Source organism: Schistocerca piceifrons, chromosome 2 (assembly GCF_021461385.2).
Source record: "Schistocerca piceifrons isolate TAMUIC-IGC-003096 chromosome 2, iqSchPice1.1, whole genome shotgun sequence".
Classification (NCBI taxonomy): Eukaryota; Metazoa; Arthropoda; class Insecta; order Orthoptera; family Acrididae; genus Schistocerca; species Schistocerca piceifrons.
Window position 1 is genome coordinate 425,395,024 of NC_060139.1, and position 22,753 is coordinate 425,417,776.

The 22,753-nt window shown below is 38.2% G+C and overlaps 1 protein-coding gene across 1 annotated transcript in view; it reads right to left on the minus strand.

Moving 5' to 3' along the window:
- LOC124776714 (ATP-dependent zinc metalloprotease YME1L-like) overlaps positions 1-22,627 on the minus strand; it is a 94,612-nt gene extending 71,985 nt beyond the window's left edge. The window contains exons 1-3 of the mRNA XM_047251826.1: positions 22,491-22,627; positions 22,233-22,379; positions 1,883-2,165 (exon numbers count right to left, since the gene is read on the minus strand). Of these exons, the coding sequence (XP_047107782.1) occupies positions 1,883-2,165; positions 22,233-22,379; positions 22,491-22,517 (457 nt within the window). The 5' untranslated portion in view covers positions 22,518-22,627. The remainder of the gene's footprint in view (positions 1-1,882; positions 2,166-22,232; positions 22,380-22,490) is intronic.
- Between the last annotated feature and the right edge of the window lie 126 nt (positions 22,628-22,753).

The following is a 22,753-nucleotide window of genomic DNA, read 5'->3' on the forward strand; positions in this document are numbered from 1 at the left end:
GGAAGTGCAATCAGTCTACAAATGAGATTGCTTACAAATCACTTGTGCGACAAGTTCTAGAATACTGCTCAAGTATGTGGGACCCCTACTGGATAGGACTAACACAGGGATACTGAACATATACAGAGAAGGGCAGTACGAATGGTCACAGGGTTGCTTAATCCGTGGAAGAATGTCATAGAGATACTGAAGGAACTGAACTGTAAGACTCTAAGATAGATGTAAACTATTCTGAGAAAGTGTATTACTGAGGTTTCAAGGACCAGCTTTAAATGATTGCTCTAGGAATATGCTACAACCCCCTACGTATCGCTCTCATGGGGATCAATAGGATAAGATTAGAATAATCACTGCACACACAGAGGCATTCAAACAATCATTCTTCCTGCATTCCATGTGTGAATGAAACAAGAAGAAACTTTAATAACTGGTACAATGGGAAGTACCCTCTGCCATACACCTCACAGTGGTTTGCTGGATATAGATGTAGATGTAAATGGGTATTTATACGTATATGTTTTTGTTGCTGTTATTTAATGTTGATAGTGTTAGTCAGACTGTCCATACATAATTCGACAGTGAAAGTTCGAGTAAGGTTCAGTTATCTGTTCTTGAAATATTTGTGCTCCTAAAATAAGTTGTAGTACTTGAGTTAAACTATAACATATTCAGGGCTCCTACAAACATTTCATGATCTGTGCAATGCGAACACACTGACAGTCAATGAAATGTTCATGTTTGTTAATGAGATGTAGTTTGCTACTATAATTACTTAATATGAAGGCAGTTATTTTACCTTGTGTTAAACATTTGGTTGAAATTAATTTTGCCTAATTTAGGCTGGTTCAAATCCCACAACAACACCCCCCCCCCCCCCTTCCTTCCTTTAAATACCTGGCTGACATAGAAAATGTTATAAAGTTCAATTTACGTTTACATTAGCACACAATAACAGTCATTCAGGGTGGTATCTTTAACATCAGTATCCCCCTTGGAGTGTTAAACATGCTTCTATCCACAAACTCTAGCATTTCTCCAACTTTATTAAACTATCTATAATGTCTTTGCACCACCACACATTCTTCTTCTACTAAACTACACTTCATACTTTGGTTTAACACTTGGCCGCTTCTCCTGCACTTAATGTCTTTCTTCATTCTTCTGTTTTCCGATTTGTATTTTATAACCACAATCTCAATTCAAATCTGCCAATTGGTATGACTTGCAGTTCACTACAGGGTTCCTAAATCATCACTAAACCAAGATATAATCAAACTTATTTTTTCCCTTCTGTTTTTTGTAATGGAAAGAGGTTTTATCATTCACTGTGTAACAACCGGATCACGTTTCAAAGCTATATAAACAGAAACATCCTGGCAGACTAAAACTGTGTGCCCGACCGAGACTTGAACTCGGGACTTTTGCCTTTCGCGGGCAAGTGCTCTACCATCTGAGCTACCGAAGCACGACTCACGCCCGGTCCTGACAGCTTTACTTCTGCCAGTATCTCGTCTCCTACCTTCCAAACAGTTGGTAGAGCACTTGCCCGCGAAAGGCAAAGGTCCCGAGTTCGAGTCTCGGTCGGGCACACAGTTTTAATCTGCCAGGAAGTTTCATATCAGCGCACACTGTGCGGTGGAGTGAAAATCTCATTCTATATAAACAGTTCCATGCTGAAATGTGGCGATTTATTAAGATAAAATTTTAGAAGAGGCTGTTGCACATATATTTTTGGCAATGATCACATGAAATGAGTGGCTATACTCCACTAAAATAGTACTTAACATGTAATTTAACTGTCTGGTTATCTTTCACAATGCGAGTTTTTTTATACAATACAAAGTAAGTGAAATCTCAGACATGTTTTAGGTTTTCTACTTACCAAGAACAAGTGGATTACGACAGTAATGGCTCTGTAGTATACTTCTGTGGAATTTAGTTGAGACGGCAATGTTTGGAAAAATTGGAAAACTGTTAACAAGTGATCCATGTTTATTCTCATAAAATGAGTCTGCTGATTTATATGATACCAGCCAAGGCAATGATTTTGTTCTGGAAGGTATCCAGGATAAATTTCTGCTATTAATTTTGGCACTTCCATCAGTCACAGATATTTTTAAAGATGAAAAGTTTTCCAATATTGATTTAGAACAGTTTTTGAGAACCTATAGAAAAAGAAAAGATAAGTGATTATTATTAGGTGATTATTTTAAAATATTTTTGTCCAGAGCCAAACTGAACTACATTACTGATTTAATTGTTATTAAATAGGCTATGTAACCACACATATGTTGGACTTGTTAGTCTTACTTTTTGCAGCATATTATACATTATTTTTATCGAATAATCAGAACTAAAAGTTGAAGCAAAAATCAGAAATGGCAATAAAATAAAAAGGAAAAGCACAGGAAAACTAAATCAAGTAATTACATCACTTGACAAGAGAAACTGGACTGACAGAAATAAGAACTATGACAGCATGACTAAACAAAATGAATTTAAAATAAAAATACGATATGAACATCTACAGTAATAAGACTCTTTATATCAACGCAGAATTAAGACATTACCAGACTCTAATCCGCCTTGAAGCCTTATAAGCAGCCTAAAGTCTAAAACCCTGTATGAACAGGATTACCTAGGAGTCTAGAACTTGTGGAATGAAGGATATTCTGGAGGATTTTGGAACCTCAAAGAAGAGCAGATGGGTCACTATAGAAGAGGAGTGAACCAAGAACTGTACCCAAATCGAGAAGGCTCAGATATCATCAGGAAAAGAATTATGTTCATTAAGACAACTTCTTAGAATGGACCACAGGAAGAGCACACATCAGGTGTTAAAGTTACTTGTGAACAAGAGGCCCACAGGCCCCTAAATAAAAAAAGTACAAAGTGATCTGGAAGAAATAGGAATAAAACTGGGTAACTTTACAATCTAAATTTGCAGCTGTGATAGGTTTCCATGACAGAGCTACATCCAGGACAAAAACATCATAAACAGGAGAATGAAGAAGCAAAGTATGAAAAGGAAAGAATATTAGATGAAGACTATAAACTCATTCAAATTAACATGATCCTCAGACGGCCAAAACAAGATGACCTGATTCTGGTTTCAATACAAAAACATTCACTTACTCCAGAAACAAAGAGGGCATTCATAATACTGACTGAACATCTTGTCTTAATCTTATGTGGCTCAGTATTATTCCTAGTGACGTGAATTTAATTTTAGACTGCAAGAAAGATGAAGAGGTGACATCTGTATTTGCTATCCTGCATCAAAACGCAATGTTCTTTTGTGTGGCTGTCCTGATGAGAGTTATATGTGTTGGTGGCTATCCATTGGGGGCAATCAGGGAAGTTAATTAAAAAAAAAAAAAAAAGACATGATTTCTCTGGTTAAGAGTGTTGCTTGCTGGTGGAGTGCTCACACAGCTCGCTCACAGTACCAGTCAGTGTTGCTGGGCTAGCATCATTCTAACAGATAAAGACAGGCAAAGAACAGGCACTTCATGAATGTCACCTGCAACCATTGACCAATAAGAGCATAGCAAACTGCTCAGAGTTCTGGGCACAGATGACCTAAGCCTCTCTCCCAACTTGACATGAAGTCTTTCCCTCCTGTCCTGCGATCCACTCGACACTTAGGTCATAATGGTCCATCACCCCTGGGTGCTGAGATGGTTCATCCAGGAAATGGCTTCAAAAAACTGTAAAAACAGATGCAGCTGTGTGCGTGCATCCTCACTTAACACTAGCAGCTCTATTGGCAAATGACAGCTGTGGAGGGATGTATTATGACAGACGAGCTTGGTGGCATGGTCAGTAGGTGGCAGCACCCTTGACATGCGATGCCTGATTGAGCTCAAAGCATGAGAAATCCCGAGTGCAAGTCAGCCAGCCTGAGGCTCTGACCATGTGCTGCAAAAAACCCAACCAGCTGAGTGGACTTGGGAGATAGCCACTAATGCCAATTTGATAGAAAATATGAAATATGGGAAATTATAAATAAAAACCAAATTGGTGACAGAGAAGCCAGTTATATGGTTCTGAAGATGAAAATCAGACAAGGGTATGAGTGAAGATTTATCCTCACTACAAGATTTATCTTACAAGTTAATAAATGTTAAATGTTGTAGATATAAAATAACCTTCAAAAGTTAGTAACTTATTAACACTTTAAGCAATTCACACAAAAGAAGTGTCAGTGGGTAGGTCCCAGTGACTAATATCTAACAGTTTTACTTGATTTTCAGTGAATATTAGATATTTCAAATTATAGGGTAGACTGTATATTCCATGCATGAAAAAGTGAATTCTCTAACAAATAAGACACAAAATAGTGAAAGTACAGAAAAAAAGCATTAGTAAATACATGTAAGTAAAGATGTATGACAGTAATTAGTTTGTCTGATGTTTATTAATGATGTAACAACAAAAAATAGCACCCATATGAACAAGAACACCACCATTAAAGCTATACAAAAACAAGTAGAAGTGAAAAGCTGAAGAAATTCACGTCCAGATTGATGTGTGACATTTATAATAAATTTATAGTTTAGGCATGCTTTTGGAAGTCTGAAGGGTGTTGCTTGACTCACATCAGTGCAAGTCTATAAGTAACATTTAGGATTAGTGCAATGGATGTGTTGGTTGGCTCTGGACAGTGACTTAGCCAACAATTTGGAATACAACCACACATTGAGAGGCCCTAAGAACAGTACATTGTCTTACTTTTATTCAATTTTTTTATTTGTGCAGGTGCATGTGGAGGTTCACATGTCAATCTTTGGTGAAAGCAACAGTCGTAAACAACATTTGACAATTATTCATCTTACAGAGATAAAAAACAAGAACAGTGCTATGATTCATTACCATTTTACATTCCCTAAATTACCCCATTAGGTTGCAGCCTACTTATGCAATAAACCTGAAATCTTTAACACATTTTCTGTTGATTACTAAAAAACTGCCCAGACATGTCCACTTTCTGATTGGCCTTTTCCATCCTGCCCATCTGGTTTTGGTAGAGTGGGATAAGACACACAATCGGATTTATGTTTTGGTTTCCAAACATTGCATTGAAACAATTGTTCAGTTCATAGTGCTGTGGAATGTGGGAAAAAAAAACCGCAATTTGGCATTCATAAGAAGAAAAAGACCAAAAATGCTACGGGAGCGTAATACGTAAGAAATTGACCACCCAACCTGCCACTGAGGATGCCTTGCAGAAAATAAAGGCGAAACGCGTATGGCACTAAAATTGTGTTTTAATCAGTTGCTGTCAGATGGTCCATAAGAAAAAAAATTATCAGTATACTGTACGCTGCATATTTTCGTATTACGAAGGTATAAATTTGAATTCCACCAAATAACGCATGCCACTTTCTGAAGCATTGAAATTGAGATTGTGATGCGCTTTTGTAAGCGTCATGGATCATTCACGTGATCTCGCCAGCTGATGACACCAATAGTACATGTGATATAGTCAGCCAACAGCGAGATCACTCTTAAGCAGCGAGAATACACAAATAAGAAAAGTTAATGGCTTAAATTAATATACATAGCCTTCACATACAATGTTGGTCTCGAAGATTAAAAAGTTGGAAGAGAAGCTAAGCTTCCACATATAATGTTTATCTTTTTTGCACATGTTGCACTTTAAGATACACACACAAATGTGCCAGTAAAATTTTTAATAACGATGCAAATGTCTCATCTTCTGGGCTCGAAATTCTTCTAAATGGTCGTCCTCAAAGAGTTGATTTTTAAATGAGAGTCAAACACTTTGTGATTTAAGAAATTAATCGTACATTCTCGCACATAATTCATCTTGCGTAAAAGGAAATCTGCTTTGAATGTAACGCTTTTCAAACCACCCTTCACAATATTTTACCGCGACCTGTTAGAAATAGGTCCGTTTCAGCAGTTGCAAGAAAGCGCCAGATAACTGGCACCACCGCGCTTGCACAGCTACGATGATGCAGGAAGCCCATATGTTCGTACATGTAAAACATTAAAAGATCTTACACTATGTCATAAAAGAAACAAGACATCAAAGGATACTTCAAGAGCGTCAGGATTTCGCGAACCATACTAAAGTGCATAATTTGGCTTAAAATGCACATCCGTATATAAATTTTCTTGGATTACCAGTACTCATGTTTGGTTCTTTATTATAGCATAATGCCATACATGCACTTGAAATGCAGCTAACAGTTGAAACCAGCAAACAGTGTGAAATTAAGCACTTCGTTTTCAAATAAATTGACTGCCTCAGTAGAAAGGATTAATAAAAGCCAAATCTCTTTAGCAAACCAGCAAAAGTAACTTCATTGATCTGTAAGGGGAAGTTCTCTGCAGAATCGGTGAGTAAAGGAACATTTGGAGAACACTGGCAAGTAGAAGGGACAGGATGATGATGGCTTCTGTTAAGACACCAGGGAACAATTTCCATGCTACTAATAGCATTAGAGGGAGCTGCACAGAGTAAAAACTGTAGAGGAAGACAGAGACTGGAATACATCCCGCAAATAATTGAGGACGTATGTTGCAAAAGAGTCGTAAGACTGAAGACTCAAAGGGATTAACTATGTGTGTGATTGACTTGAGAAAGGTGCTAAAAGTGTTTTTAGTATTAAGGCCTATAATGAAGATCTTAATATTTCTGCTACTATTTCCTTACGTTTAAGCCTTCATTCATTTATGGAACAAGTTATTTTAAAATCAGTCTTGAGTGAATGGAAACCATTCTGCTCTTGAGACAGTACAGTTCAGTAGTCTCATTTGGGTTTGCATAATCCATTATTTGAATAAATGTTATTGCGCCAAGGGCAATGATTTGGTACAATACACCTACCATTATCATAACAAGATAGACTCCTATGTTACATGGCCTACAGCCACATTTTAATGTTACTAATAAATTTTGCGATAAAAAAACAGGCTCCTAATATATTTTTTTGTTGTTGTTCAGGTTGTACTTCTTATAAATTTTATCCCAATTAACTCCCTTTATGGAATAATTTGTAGAAGACAGCAAAATCAACCCCTCATACTCTTCAATTGTCTCACAAATGTTGGTAAAAAAAAAAAAACTTAAATCACTTTGTAACAGAATAGTTTCACTCTCCTTACTGAAATTCTCTGAGGCCTTTTGCATCTTTGCATTTATTCAATCAAGACAAGTGTAGTTAGCAAATAATCCCCCCCCCCCCCCCTCTAAATTACATCCCCTTTTTATTGTTTTAAACATCCCCACAGGTCCCTATGTCCACCTGATGGAGTGTTGCAGTTCCATACCACTGACTCATGAGGTGCAAGCAATCAAGTCCCCATAAAACACCGTCTGTCCAACAGAGCATTTTAGAAATCACAACTTTTGCAAACTTGATAACTCCACTTTTGTGGAAGAGAGAAGGAGTATGCAGGTGACAATACATCTGGAAGGAATCAGGATAGTTTATTAAAATCGTATGAATTGATTTCTTTGGTTAAGAGTACTATTTGCTGGGAGATTGCACCCCCGACCACTCACAGTACCAGCCCATGCTACTGGGCTAGCATCGTTCTCATGGTTAACGACTGCTGACAAATGGATGCCTTGTGAATGTAACCTGCAACCCTGTACCAATGTGAGTATAGGAAACTGCTCCGTAAGGCCTCTAAAGCTGCGAACACAAAGCTCAAAATGAGCTCACTTTCTCTGTTGCTGGCTGCTGACTCCTGTCTTGACAACACTCTTTTCCTATTCTCCTATGGTACACTCGACACTTTGGCCATAGATGGCCCCTAGAGGCGTTACGTGACTTCCCTGGGTGCACCATGTGGCTCCCTAATTATGCAGTAAACCTGACATAATGTTTAACAGATTTTCTGTTGATTATTAAAACACTACCCACATTAGATATCCACTTCCTGGCCTGACCTCTCCAATCCTGCACAGATACACATTTGGCAACGCTGTTCCAGCAGTACGAGGGCCTATACAGAAGACTGGTCCCCAGCTTTGGCATCAGTTTTCAGTGGGAGATGATGGATAGATGGATAGCCAAAATAATTACTTATCATAAAGATGACACAAGAAGTTTTAGACAGGCACATCTAAAAGACACTTAAGACAGAGAAAGAAAAATGGAACTTTGGTATGAGCTTCCACAGTTGGCAATCACGTATGTACGATGTGTGCTTGCTTGTGTACATGAATGTGTGTGTTTCTATTTCTTTTTTCTTTTTCTGGAAAAGGCTGTAGTCAAAAACTAATGAATAAGTGTCTTAAATATGCCTGTCTGCAACTTATCATGTAATCTCTAAGGCAAGTTGCAATCTATCTTTTCCTTACATTGTTGATATTCTAACCTGGGGTTTCCATTGTTTGAAATTTTCAAGTCATTAATTATAAGGTCCAGTAGCAAACCTGAGGGGATTACCACGGCAGGTTCCACTAAATAAAAGGGGTTTGAGCCACTCTCATATCTGACAACCCACTCTGTCTATTTGGACCTATGTTAACATTCTGCAGTGTGGCAATGTGTCTAAAGCATCAGAAATCTAGGTATACAGAATCTGTCTGTTGCACTTCATCTGTGGTTCGCAGGACATTGTGCGAGAAGAGAGAAAGCTGGGTTTTGCACGAATGATGCTTTCTATATTCTTGTTGGTTTATTGACAGACGCTTTTCTTTCTCTTGGTACTTCATTATATTTGAACTTTGAATATACCCCAGAATTACACAGTAAACAGATGTTAAGGGTATTGGTCTGTAATTTTCCAGATCTGTTCTTTTACCATGGCACATTTTTCCAGTTCCTTGGGACTTTCTGCTGGGCAAGAGACTCATGATAAATACAAGCTAAGTATGGGGTGAATGCAAAATAGTGCACTCTGCAAAAATGAATTCGGATTCCGTCCATACCCAGTGACTTATTTGTTTTCAGCTCTATCTCCTGCTCTTCACCACAGATGTTTATTTTGGTCCTCCATACAGGAGTTTGTGGAGTGGCCAAACAATGGTACATCTTTACAATCACCCTGCATGAATGATTGTTTGAAAGTAAAATTCAAAACTTCAACTTCCCTCTGACAAGTGACTGAATAGAACACTCCACCCCACTTAACGATTTTACGAAGGACCAGAATTTTTCTGGGATTTTCAGGAAAATTCTATTCTAACAAATGATGGTAGAGGTTGTATGCTTGCACATTGCTCTTCTTATACATAATCGAATTTCTTGTGACTTTTGCATGCAGCAATCTCTGGGTTCTTTTTTTGATCCAAGAGTGCAACAATCTCCGCTTTCTCTCAGTATTTTCTGAATTTTGTTACTGAACTATGGTGGGGTCTTCACCAACCCAAATCCACACACGGCACATATTTCTTGAGAGTGTGATTAACAATCAGTTTAAACTGGTCTGTAATGTCTCTATATCCATCAATGAAATGAAATGATGTTCACTCACTATCTAAGTAGGATGCTAACAACTGCTTATCTGTTCTTTTCTGCATAAAAATTCTCCTAGCGCTCTTGATGGATTTATTAACTTAAGAATCATCATGGCTACGATGACATAATGATCACTAATCCTGATAAGGTCAGGTCTGCTTTTAGCTACAAGATCTGAAGGGGAAAGAAAATATACTTCCATTATATTTTTGTTAGCGCTTTAATTGTTCAAAACAGTTTTCAGAAAAAGTGTTCATTAATTCTTCACAAGATTGACTGCTCATACCATCTGCAAGGAATCCATTGACATTGTAATCTATACCTGCCAGGTTAAAGTCACCTCCAACTAAAAAAAATGGTTCAAATGGCTCTGAGCACTATGGGACTTAACATCTGAGGTCATCAGTCCCCTAGAACTTAGAACTACTTAAACCTAACTAACCTAAGGACATCAAACACATCCATGCCCGAGGCAGGATTCGAACCTGCGACCGTAGCGGTCGCGTGGTTCCAGAATGAAGCGCCTAGAATCGCTCGGCCACACTGGCCGGCACCTCCAACTAATATTACACGTTCAGAGTACTTCTTCTCTACTGAAGAACGACGTTCACAATTTCAGAATTTACATCCACTGCCCACATACCTCATTCCAGTTGATGCTTCCCAGGTTCCTTCTAAACTTGTCAACTGTTCTAATGATTTTCCAATCTAGCATATATTCTAGGATTTTCATGTCTCCTGTTGTGGAGAATTTGTCATCATGGTCAGATAACTGACTTAAAATCTACTATACTTCAATATATGGGTCCAGGTCTGCCATTGAATCATGCTTTGTGAATCCCCCAATGTTTCCTCAAGGCAACAGCTCAGCATTGACAGTTGGTGGCTGCTGACTGTCATAATCTGAATGCAAGCAGTTGCTACTTATCAGCAGTAACGAACAGCTACCACCTTACAATGTTGAGCAGTTGACTTGAGGAAATATTGTGGGAAACATAAAACATGACCTGGCAGCAGACATATTAGCCAAATAATTGAACAAATCCATTGGGAAAGCCTGATAATTCACATCACACTTGTCTGTATGTCAATTCATGTAGTCTTCAGCATCAAGACTAGTTTGATGCAGCTCTCTGTGTGTGCTAATCCGGTGTAAACCTCTTTATCTCCGAATAACTGCTGCAACCTACACACATCCATTTGAATTTTCTTATTACATTCATCTCCTGATCTCCCTCTACAATTTTTAACACCCACCACCCTCGCTTCCCTACAACACCAAACTGACAATACCTTGATTCCTCAGATGTAACCTAACAATAGATCCCATATTTTAGTCAAGTTGAGCCATAAATCCATACCCCCCCCCCCCCCCCCCCCCTCCTTCCTGGCCACCACCCATTTTCATTCAGTACTTCCTAATTAGTTATATGATTTATCATCTAATATTCAACATTCTTTTGTAGTGTCACATTTTAAAAACTATTCTCTTCTTGTCTGAACCACTTACAGCCCATGTTTTACTTCAATCCAAGACCACAAATCACACACATACCTTCAGAAAAATTGCCTGTCACTTAAACTGATATCAGATCTCAACAAATTCCTCTTTTCCAGAAGTGTTCCCTCCCTCTCTCCCCCCTTCCTTATATAGCCACTCTGTATTTTATATCTTCTCTACTTTCGCAAGATTTCAGGATGAGAAGTCAATATCACAATCTAGCCAAAAATATCTCTTTCCCATTTCATAATCAAGTGCTAAACAAAACGAAAATCTAGCTCCAAGATAAGATCCGGTGGTAGCATATTTATCCACAAATTGTTACATTTGTCAACATTGTATCACAATAAATCATTTTAAAGAACAGGTTTTGGAGAGATCTTTATTACAGTGTATGTTAGTTTCACTACATGCTTAATGTGTTTCGTGTTTGCTAACATAAACTGAAGATGTACAATGTTTTGCATTTATTCAATCCACAGTGTTTACAATTTTGTGAGACAAAACAGTGACATTTCCATAATGTTAAGGGCTTGTGCTTTTATGTTGATGTGTTTGCGAAGTTAGCATACCGTATGTTGGTTTTCATATTTATACTTGTGTATTACGAAAATATGTAATGAAGGGTACTCGTGTGATAGTTTGTAATGGGTAGGGGGGGGTGGGGGGGGGGGGGAGAGATGTAGGGGTATAGGATATTTTTAATATGTTGGAAATGAATGGCGACTTGCAGGCAGCCATAAAAAAGTTCCAGTTCTGACCCTGTCAAAAACCTGCGTAATATTGAATTTTATATCATTTTCTTGAACGAAAAATACCTGACTACACTATTTCTTCCTCTACCTGAGAGCAGAGAGGAAGGGAGGTACGCATTCTGATAATGAGTGTTTACGACCTGTTGCCGCTCGTGGCATGGCTTGCTTTTGTGCGCGCTACCACGGCTTACAATAAATTTAAAAAAAAGAGAGAGAAAGGAATTTTCTCATAAGCGAAACAATGGCAAGAGACTGTTATTTGTTGTTACTTACACTGCTGCTTTCTCTGATAATGATCAACAAGAACCAAATAATAGACGGCATATGATAGAAGATGTTCTGAACGAGAGTTTAGCAAAAATTTTTCTCCGTTTGAAAATATTTGCAGCTGCCTATTTAGTACATTACATTTTGAACAGAAATTAGAGTCATATTGGATTTAAAAAGCTAGTCAGCTGCCGTACTTCATTTCTGACTGTATCACTATTCAGCATAAGAATAATACGAATATAAACATGACATGATATGTATATTCTTCCGCGTTTGCTGTTGTCTCACTCTAGTTTTGTAGTTTATTAGCTAGACAGGATTTAAATGAGATAGCAGCAACGCGAAAGAATACATGGCATGATGTTTACATTCTTCTTTTCTTTTAATTTATCTACTGACGCAGAGGTTTTGTCGCCAGTATTTATCTTTGTGCTTGTAAAGCATGCCTATGTAGCGCTACATATATTCGATGGCAGACGTTTGTTGTGGCGGCACCTACCAACATTTTTCAGAACTTCCACTTACTTGGCACTCGATTCTAAGGCGCAAGCAGTTTTTTGGATTACAAAAACCAGAAAAAAAGTGAGACTTAGATTCAAGTAAATACGGAAGATAAGTTGCATTATAATTTTTTTTACTCTTACTGCTGTTCGTCTGTGAGCCTTCTGGTCATTTATAATACACTACTGGCCATTAAAATTTCTACACCATGAAGATGACATGCTACAGATGCGAAATTTAACCGACAGTAAGAAGATGCTGTGATATGCAAATGATTAGCTTTTCAGAGCATTCACACAAGTATGGCGCCGGTGGCGACACCTACAACGTGCTGACATGAGGAAAGTTTACAACCGATTTCCCATACACAAACAGCAGTTGACCGGCATTGCCTGGTGAAACGTTGTTGTGATGCCTCGTATAAGGAGGAGAAATGCGTACCATCATGTTTCTGACTTTGATAAAGGTCGGATTGTAGCCTATCGCAATTGCGGTTTATTGTATCACAACATTGCTGCTCGCATTGGTCAAGATCCAATGACTGTTAGAAGAATATGGAATCGGTGGGCACAGGAGGTTAATACGGAATGCCATGCTGGATCCCAACAGCCTCGTATCACTAGCAGTCGAGATGACAGGCATCTTATCCGCATGGCTGTGACAGATAGTGCAGCCATGTCTCGATCACTGAGTCAACAGATACGGACGTTTGAAAGACAACAACCATCTGCATGAACAGTTCGACAACGTTTGCAGTAGCATGGACTATCAGCTCAGAGACCATGGCTGCGGTTACCCTTGACGCTGCATCACAGACAGGAGTCCCTGCGATGGTGTACTCAACGACGAACCTGGATGCATGAATGGCAAAACGTCATTTGTTCGTATGAATCCAGGTTCTGTTTCCAGCATCATGATGGTCGCATCCGTGTTTGGCGATATCGCGATGAATGAACATTGGAAGAGTGTATTCGTCATCGCCATACTGGCGTATCACCTGGCGTGATGGTATGGGGTGCCATTTGTTACACGTCTCGGTCACCTCTTGTTCGCATTGACGGCACTTTGAACAGTGGACGTTACATTTCAGATGTGTTACGACCCGTGGCTCTACCCTTCATTCGATCCCTGCGAAACCCTACATTTCAGCAGGATAATGCATGACCACATGTTGCAGGTCCTGTACGGACCTTTCTGGATACAGGAAATGATTGACTGCTGCCCTGGCCAGCACATTCTCCAGATCTCTCACCAATTGATTACGTCTGGTCAATGGTGGCCAAGCAACTGGCTCGTCACAATATGCCAGTCACTACTCTTGATGAACTGTGGTATCGTGTTGAAGCTGCATGGGCAGCTGTACCTGTACACGCCATCCAAGCTCTGTTTGACTCAATGCCCAGGCGAATCAAGGCCGTTATTACTGCCAGAGGTGGTTGTTCTGGGTACTGATTTCTCAGGATCTATGCACCCAAATTGCATGATATTGTAATCACACGTCAGTTCTAGTATAATATATTTGTCCAATGAATACCCGTTTATCATCTGCATTTCTTCTTGGTGTAGCAATTTTAATGGCCAGTAGTGTAATAAATAATTAAAATAATTTATTATTTCTCACAAAATAATTTATGTAATCATGGCATAGAAAAATGTGTTTTAATTTTTATGTGATAAAGCTTTAGTTTCCATGGATGACTATAAAAGACAAAGCTGTCATAATTGATTTCTCACGTATTTTGCATCTTGGTTAGTTTCTACTCGATGGCAGCTTTGTCAGATGTTGATGTATTATATGCTGCATCATAGCTTGCTGTAAATTCTTGTAAGTTCATTTGGTTAAAAAATAATTATTGTTGATATTAAAAATCGTTCCTGTACTTGGATGAAAACCTTTTCCTCTCCTTAAGTGTGTCCACAGTGACTGTAAGGACGGAAACTCATGTGTTTTCCAGAATAATTTCTAAATCATTTCAAAACTAGATTTCTTTAGTTTCCATTGAGTACTACATGGTCATCTTTGATTGTTAGAAAAATATTATATGTAAACCACACAAGTCAAAGCTTTGAGTTAAATTTGGCTTGGGCCTTGAAAATGGTATTTCATAATTTAAAAAATCACAAGTGAATCTGAATTAAGAAAGGAAAAAGTAATCACATCTTAGAACTAATATCTGATCATACAGTCAGAGATAATGTTTAGGTAGTAAACTTTCTCTCAGACTTAAGATAAAGAGAATCATAAAAGTTGAACTGTTATTGTGGAGTATAAATAATAATGAGAAGTAATAGCCTTTGAACGAATCTCTCTGAAGTAACTGCGAAATGATCAAAATATGACATTTAAAAGTAATTTCACTTAAAACGAAATGACAAACTATCTGCCCCAGCAGTAGAGAAAAAAAGATTTTAGTATATGTTGTTGCTATAATTGTTGCTTTCTTGAAACTAAATCATAAGTTGTATTTTTTTCAGAATAAAAATGTTATCTTATTAATTATTTGATTTAAATGATTAATAGAAAATCTCATATAAAAATGTGAGACAAATAAATATCAATTACACCAATAACCTGACCAGTGCGTTCCTCTCCCGAAACTATCCTGCAGACCTTGTCCACAAACAGTTCTCCCAAGCAATACGTTCCTCCCCGTCCAACAACAATGTTGCTACCCCCAGACCACACAGAAGCATCCCCCGTGTCACCCAATATTATCCTGGCCTCGAATACATCAACAAATTACTCCGGCAGGGATATGACTTTCTCAAGTCAAGCCCTGAAATGAGATCATCCCTTGACAATATTCTCCCCACAACACCCAGAGTTGCCTTTCGTCACCCCCCTAACCCCCGTAACATCCTTGTCAAACCCTACAATATTCACAGACCACCTTCTCTACCCAGTGGTTCCTACCCCTGTAACCGACCCCACTGCAAAACCTGCCCCATGCATCACCACAACCACCTACTCCTGCCCCGCTACTGGTAAAACATACACAATTCAAGGCAGGGCCACATGTGAAACAACACGTCATTTATCAGCTGACATGCCTGCACTGCACAGCCTTTTATATCGGTATGACGACAACTAAACTGGCTGAGTGCATGAACGGGCACAGACGAACTATCCGCATAGGAGATGTCCAATACCCAGTAGCAGAGCATGCCCTCCAGCATAATTCTAGGGACCTAGGAACCTACTACAACGTACGTACCATTTGGCTTCTCCCGCCAAACACCAGTCCCTCAGAACTGCGGAGATGGGAACCTGCACTCCAAGACATCCTTTCACCCCGCCATCCCCCTGGACTGAACCTATGTTAACCAACCTCACTCCCATTTACTCTTCAGTCTTCTCCTTTTTCCCTCTCCTCTTTAGCCATGCATGCATCTTTTATCCTACATAGTTGTGTTTATCTTTATACTATATACCTCTTTACTTCTGTATGCATCCTCTTTGGTTTGAAGCTGGCACAGTACTTACAGTAGAATGTCTTTGGCTTCCCTCTGACAACCATGCCTCCATCCTTGCTACCCTCCCAGTTTACCTTTCCCTGTTGCTTCATAACCTGGGTTGTGAGTAACTGAATCCACTTTCCCTTCTTCCCCTTTTTTCCCCTCTCTCCTCCCTGATGAAGGAACAAAGTTTCGAAAGCTAGGAATGTAAATTTTCTGTTACGTTTCGTGTATCTATCGGCTGTACTGAGCTGAGGTAATTATTTGATTTAATTTTCCACAGTCATGGGTGAAGTTTCGATCCTGGAACTACTTCCACAGTGCAGCCTTTAACAGGTCACTAATTTGGAGTGCCATTTAAAGACATTTAATGCTACCCCTAATCAATTAAAGCACATTACTGGTTACAGTACTGAGCAAGACTTCATACATCGGCACAGTGATCTAACTGTTGATGATGACTTGCAGATCTGTTTTCACCATGAAGCTACAATTTTAAGATAATACGGACTTTTACAGAAGATCTGTTGCAATCATTTCCAGAAGAAGGATCTAACTGCAAGGAAAGGTTTGTAAGTTATTACTGTAGCAGCAGCAGATAAGCCAAATGATATAACAAAAATGAATATTAAGCAAGGGCAAATGTGGTGCGTATGCTGCCAAAAAGAATTAGCAACAAATCCAATATTATCACCCTCAGCTTCCGACAATGATGAAGATACACATTATAGTGATGACTGTAGTGCAGTAAAAAAGTTAGATTCAGGTGTAATGTCTCTTGGTCTTTCCCCTTTGAAGTTCTCTTGCATAAGCTCAAGAGGAAAGCAAAGCAACACATAGCGAAAAATTAACTAAGTTCAGGGAACAATTGTAGATAAAACTGAGGCTGCTGGAAGGCTCAATTAGAATTCAAAGTCGAAAGTGTAAGCAGGCAATGCACAAACTGCAGTAACTACGATCAGTTGCTGGAGGCACTGAAGCAAAAAACTGTCTTACCTGCAACTCGTAAACCAACCAAGCTTCAGATTTTAATACCTGCTCCCAATAGCTGGTCCATAAAACAACATCAAGAGAATTCCGAGTTTCTAAACGAATGTTTAGGAATGCAAGGCAACTAAAAGTTGAAAATGACATACTATCAACACCAGCAACAAAGTGTGGAAGACTGACTTCAGACGCCATGAAACAAAAAATTACAATTTTTTATGAAAATGATGAATATGGCCTACTTTGTCTAGGAAAGAAGGATTTTGTCTCAATTAGAAGTTCTAATGGAGTAGAGCAAAAACAGAAACTCTTATTGCTTGTAAATTTGAAAGAGATGCTTACTCAATATCGAGAAGAAAAAAAAAATGGAGCAATAAATTGGGTTTTCTAAATTTTGCAAGTTGCGACCAAATTGGTGCATTACCACTAGATCAGCTGAAACACATTCAGTATGCATTTGCACTGTCCATCAAAATGTGAAGCTAATGCTTAACGCAAGCCCTGGTGAAACTGACTACAAGGCCATTCTTGCCAAGATTGTCTGCAGTTTAGATTCGAAGGGTTGCATGCTTCAACAGTTTCAAAACTGCCCAGGAAGAGTAGATTTGGAGAAATATTTAATGGAAGCTTTTAAAAACTGTGATTTTGACAATGTGACTGAATTCAAACTGCGGAACCACACGGATCATGATACACTGGAGAGAAAGCAACTGCCTATTGGAGAATTTAATGACAATTTGATTGCCTAAATTTTGAAGCTTTCTAGTCACCACTACATTGCGAAACATCAGACTTTTTACTTGAAGGAAATAAAAGAAAATTTGAAACAAGGTGATCTAGTTATTGTAATGGATTTTGTGGAAAATTATTCTCTCATCATCCAAGATGCTGTTCATGGGTATCACTGGGACAACAGTCAAGCAACACTGCACCCGTTTGTTGTATACTAAATAGCTGAAGAAGTACAGTGTATTAGCTTATGGATTAGCAGTAATTATCTCAGGCATGACACCACTGTTGTCCACACATTTCTCCCCAAATAGATAGACATCCATATATTTCTGGCCAAATTGATCAATGCTTCAGCAAGAGCAAGCCTGCAACAAATGACAGATGGTCAAATTTTAACCCCAGAGGATTTATTCAAATATTGTGACCAAAAAGTACAAGGAATCAAGTTCATCTTTGTTACAAGCAAAGAAATATAAAACAGAAAAAAACTACAAGAAGAATGATTTGCAATTATGGCATACCTTAGCTGCAATTCGCGGAAATTGCCATTTTTTGCCACTGGATTTTTTGGACCACATTCAAGTTAGCTGGATTTCAAGTGATACAACTTTTTTTATGGTCTCAGTTTATCAATCAGTTGACACCAATGTGACTTTTATGTCAGTTTTAAGTCTTATTCCCGACCAATGCATTGCCTGCATCTTTGACAACTGCTGGTGGATTGGTAACATGTGAAGCTGATACTGAAGAACACAATGCCCTGGTCAAATTCATGCACCCTTTTGGTCAAGCTCATTCATTCTATTGGCCTGAAATAACGATAAATGTTGGACTCCTGCACAGCACATCTTCATGAATACTGCAGCACCTTCAGCAACTAGAACAGGGTGTCAGTATAATTTTCCAGAAGCCATATTAAGCAGAATTGAAGAAAAATTTAACTGCATGAAGAAATAATTTTAAATAGCACCGGCTTGGGAACCAACATGAGAAGACATATATATATCAACTTGGGAAACACGACAAGAAACCCAACTGAGCCTTTGGAGCCTCGATGAAGAAACCAGCAAACACGGCTTGGGAACCACAGCAAAAAACTCAACTGAGGGTTTGAAACCTTAAAGAAGAACCCGACAAACGCAGCTTGGAAACCAAGGCAAAAAACCCAATTTAGGCTTTGGAACCTTGAAGAAGAAACCGGCAAACACGGCAGTCCATATGTAACAAAATAAGCAATGTGTGATAACAACATCATGTCCATCTTGTCTTTGCAACCATTCATGGTCACTATCAGGATAAGTACAGAAACTGACACAACTAATGGCTTTGAACTGGTTGAATCACCAGATTTCCATGGATTACATGGAACACCAGCATTAACCTACCAGCTGTCATTACTCTTGTCTAGAAGTTACAAATTTGCAACCCACACGGTGCTGCAATTGTAACATGACTTGTTGAAGTTCGGCCTCATATTTGGTTCCTTTGCTGAAATGAATAATACCCAACAGGATGTTTCTAAAGTAGAAAATTGTGCTTTTTCCAACAGTGCTGGAAAAAGAATTTCTGAAATGATCCTTTTGCAATATATGTATCTGAACTTGGCTCATTTATTGTAATTTTAAATTTGATGCCGTGTATGTTTTCAGACTTCGGTATGTTGTTGTTGTTTGTAAGAGAATAAAATTCACTAGAACTCAGGCACAATAAACTCACAAATATAAACTTGCTAATACTCCATGCAATATGGGCTTCAAGGTAATGGGACTAGTGGTTTTTTAGTATTTCCTCTGTCCTTTTGTTAAGCTTTGCTAGGTGGCAGCTCTTGTGTTACCACAGCCTAGCGCATTCTAGTCAGATATTTACAAACTTATTTCTATAGCAAATAGGTTTGCCAATGCCAGAAACAAATAACTATCTAAAATGCTATCAAAAGATTAATACTACATGTCAATTATCGACACATAATAGAGAGACAGACAGACACAGGAATTAAATAGCAAAGTCTCAGCCACTCTGTTCGGTCCCTCTCGATTCTGTGGAAGTTGGTACGGCATCATTAGGCTGAATGGGTGAAGCATTGGAGCCCCGCCTGAGCAAAACTCATCCAACTAGTTTTAGTGTCTCACTTCGGCAATGGCTGCTTTAATTCAACTACATCCCATTACCCTTGTCTTCCTTTTGTGGGTGTTTATCTTATACCCTCCTTTCAAGATACAGTTCAAGTCCTTTGCTTTCTCTGACAGTATTACCATGTCACTGGGAAATCTCAAGGCTCTTATTACTTCTACCAGGACTTTAGTTCCCTTCCCTTTACTTTTTCTTCACTGCTTGTTCACTGTACAGTTTTAATAACATAGGAAATAGGCTACAGCCCTATGGAACTACCTTACAACTACAGCTTCCCTTTCATATCCTTCAATTCTTATTAACTGCAATCTTGTTTCTGTACAAGTTGTAAATAACTTTTACTCCTTGTATTTTATCCTTGCTACTTTCAGTTTCAATGAGTGTATTCTAGTTAACATTGTGTAAAGGCCTCTCTAAACCTACAAATGCTATGACATAGGTTTTTCTTTCCTTAACAAATCTTCTATGACAAGTCACACTGTGAGTATTGCCTCCTGTGTTCCTACATTTCCCTGGAACCCAAACTGATTTTTCCTAAGGTCAGCTTCTATCAGTTTTCCCGTTCTTCTGTAAATAACTCATGTCAGTATTTTGCAACCATGGCTTATTAAATTGATAGTTTCATAATATTTAAGCCTGTCATCACCTACTTTCTTTGGCAATGGAATGAGTACATTCTTATTAAGTGCCTGACAAGGAGACCAGACAGGAATAAGATTTTTGTAACTTTTATCTATATGATAAGTTCAGAACTCAAATATCAATTAGTCAAAGCAGTTCACTGCGACTCCCAAAAATTCAAGAGAATTGACACTGAAGTTTTCTGAGAATGTTTAATTCACTAAATGAAAAGCAATTTATGAGTAGGCAACATGACTGTGTGTTACAATGATTGCCTGCAGTGCGGGCTGTCTGGGTTCAATACTATACTCTTAACATCAATTGCATCACTTTTTTTAATCTGTAAAAGAAAGCAGATTAATAAGTTTATGTGGATCTGGAGCAGTTCAAATAGACACGCCACCTTTCACTGGTTTTATGGCTTCTGGAAATACTTTCTCACTCGCTTCTAATCTAGCAAAGTTCTTTTTTGTCATGATACGGCACCAAACTTCACAAGAAAATTAACCTTATCTGCATTTGCTATTCTGTGTAGCAATATATTATTGCTGGTAAAGTATTTACTTGTACATGGATTGTGGTCAGGCTACATTTCAATATTGTTAAAATCTACCACTGAGGGTTCACAGAACCATGCCTCATCTGTTTCAAGTGTTTTATGGTAAATTGACAAAGATAATATGTTAATTAATTGGGTGAATAAATCTCATTTGTCTCAATCAGGATTAAGTAACAAAAATGCAGTAGGCCCCTAGTGAAAACAGAACTCTGCTTGCACAAACTGAAACAGTGTTCACTGACTGACTGACTAGTAATACTTAGACAATAATGGACGAAAACTCAGTGCCAGCCACTGCTCCATTGATGAACTTGTTTGTCTGTTGGTCAGTTAAACAAAAGGTTCCAATGGCAGGAAATTCTAACTGTTGATCTCTACAGATCAGTGTCACCACAACCGAGATTTGAGTTGGGGTCAGGGGTCCAGAACTCCTGCAAGGAGCCTGCAATTGTTTCATAATTCATTTCAAACAAACAAGCCACGCAGCATAACTATCTACTGTACTGTCTACAAAAATGTTACAAGACACTCTACATGGTGTTATATATAACATTAGTGATGGTCAAACACAAATGGTATTGCTCCAGAAACTATTCTGCATATAATGCTACAAACTGGCCAATTTCCACACGAACTATTACGGAACATCACTGAAGATGTTTTTCACTAATCTTTAAAACCCAATGCTTCATTACATTTTTTTGTGTTCATGGCCACTCTTTCTTTCCTTCTATCAGTTGCACAATACCACTTTGATTTTCGTAACTGTGATTTCTTTACATTCATGCATTGTGACCACACCAACCATATCATCGCTCTTTACTTTCAAAATAGAGGAATGTCATTTACAGACATTACTTCTGGTACCTGTCTCCTTTACGCTCATTTCTGTTCTTAAGTTTCTCTGCATTAAAGTCACTCATTATTTAGCATACAACACCAGGGGTTATCGAGTGCAATGATTACAATATTAGTATACACATATCCATTTTTGGTTATAGTAGATCTGACGTCTCAGTGGAAAAAAAAAGGACACACGGAACGAACAACAGCAAATCACCATGTCATACAATCAATACTTTTGCATTAAGATCAACCTATGAAGATGGCGAAATTTAATCCTCCTTTCCCCACTGATGGTTTACGTGCATGTACTACCATATGAAACAAAGTCAAGTTTTAGTGACGGTTATGAGTCAAAGATTGAGACAGCAAATGAACTTCAAACGAAATAACAAATGCATTAAATGGCAGGGAACTAATACTTAGCAGCTTACCTCGTTGAAACTTTCACAACATATTGGTGTATCAATATCATTGTGTTGCTGTATTCCTTTTTGGGCACTTTTCGTTTCGGAGTTCAACGGTCTAATAGTTCTTCTTGGACTAAATGCTGCAGCCACTTGTGATAGATTGCACAAGACCTATCAACATTTGATGAAAGTTGCAAACAATTGTAATAACATAAATATGAAGACACTAAAATCTACAGCTCCTTATTTTACGTACAAAGCACTATCGAATGGTTGCATTACCTGATTCTGTGACTGGAAACTAAACATGAGGCTGCTTTAGAAACTTAATATCAACACTAAAACAATAACTGAGAGAACTAAATATTTATATGACGTACAGACATGAATACGATTGCCGTCTCACACTTTGTTTTAGATTACTAGCAGGCAACCAACATCGCAGCACTACGTTATTTGTATTTCACGAAAAAAAATTTCTAAGAAATAAATGTGAAAATTTATTCCATTTTATTTATTTACAGATATTACTAAGAAATTAAATA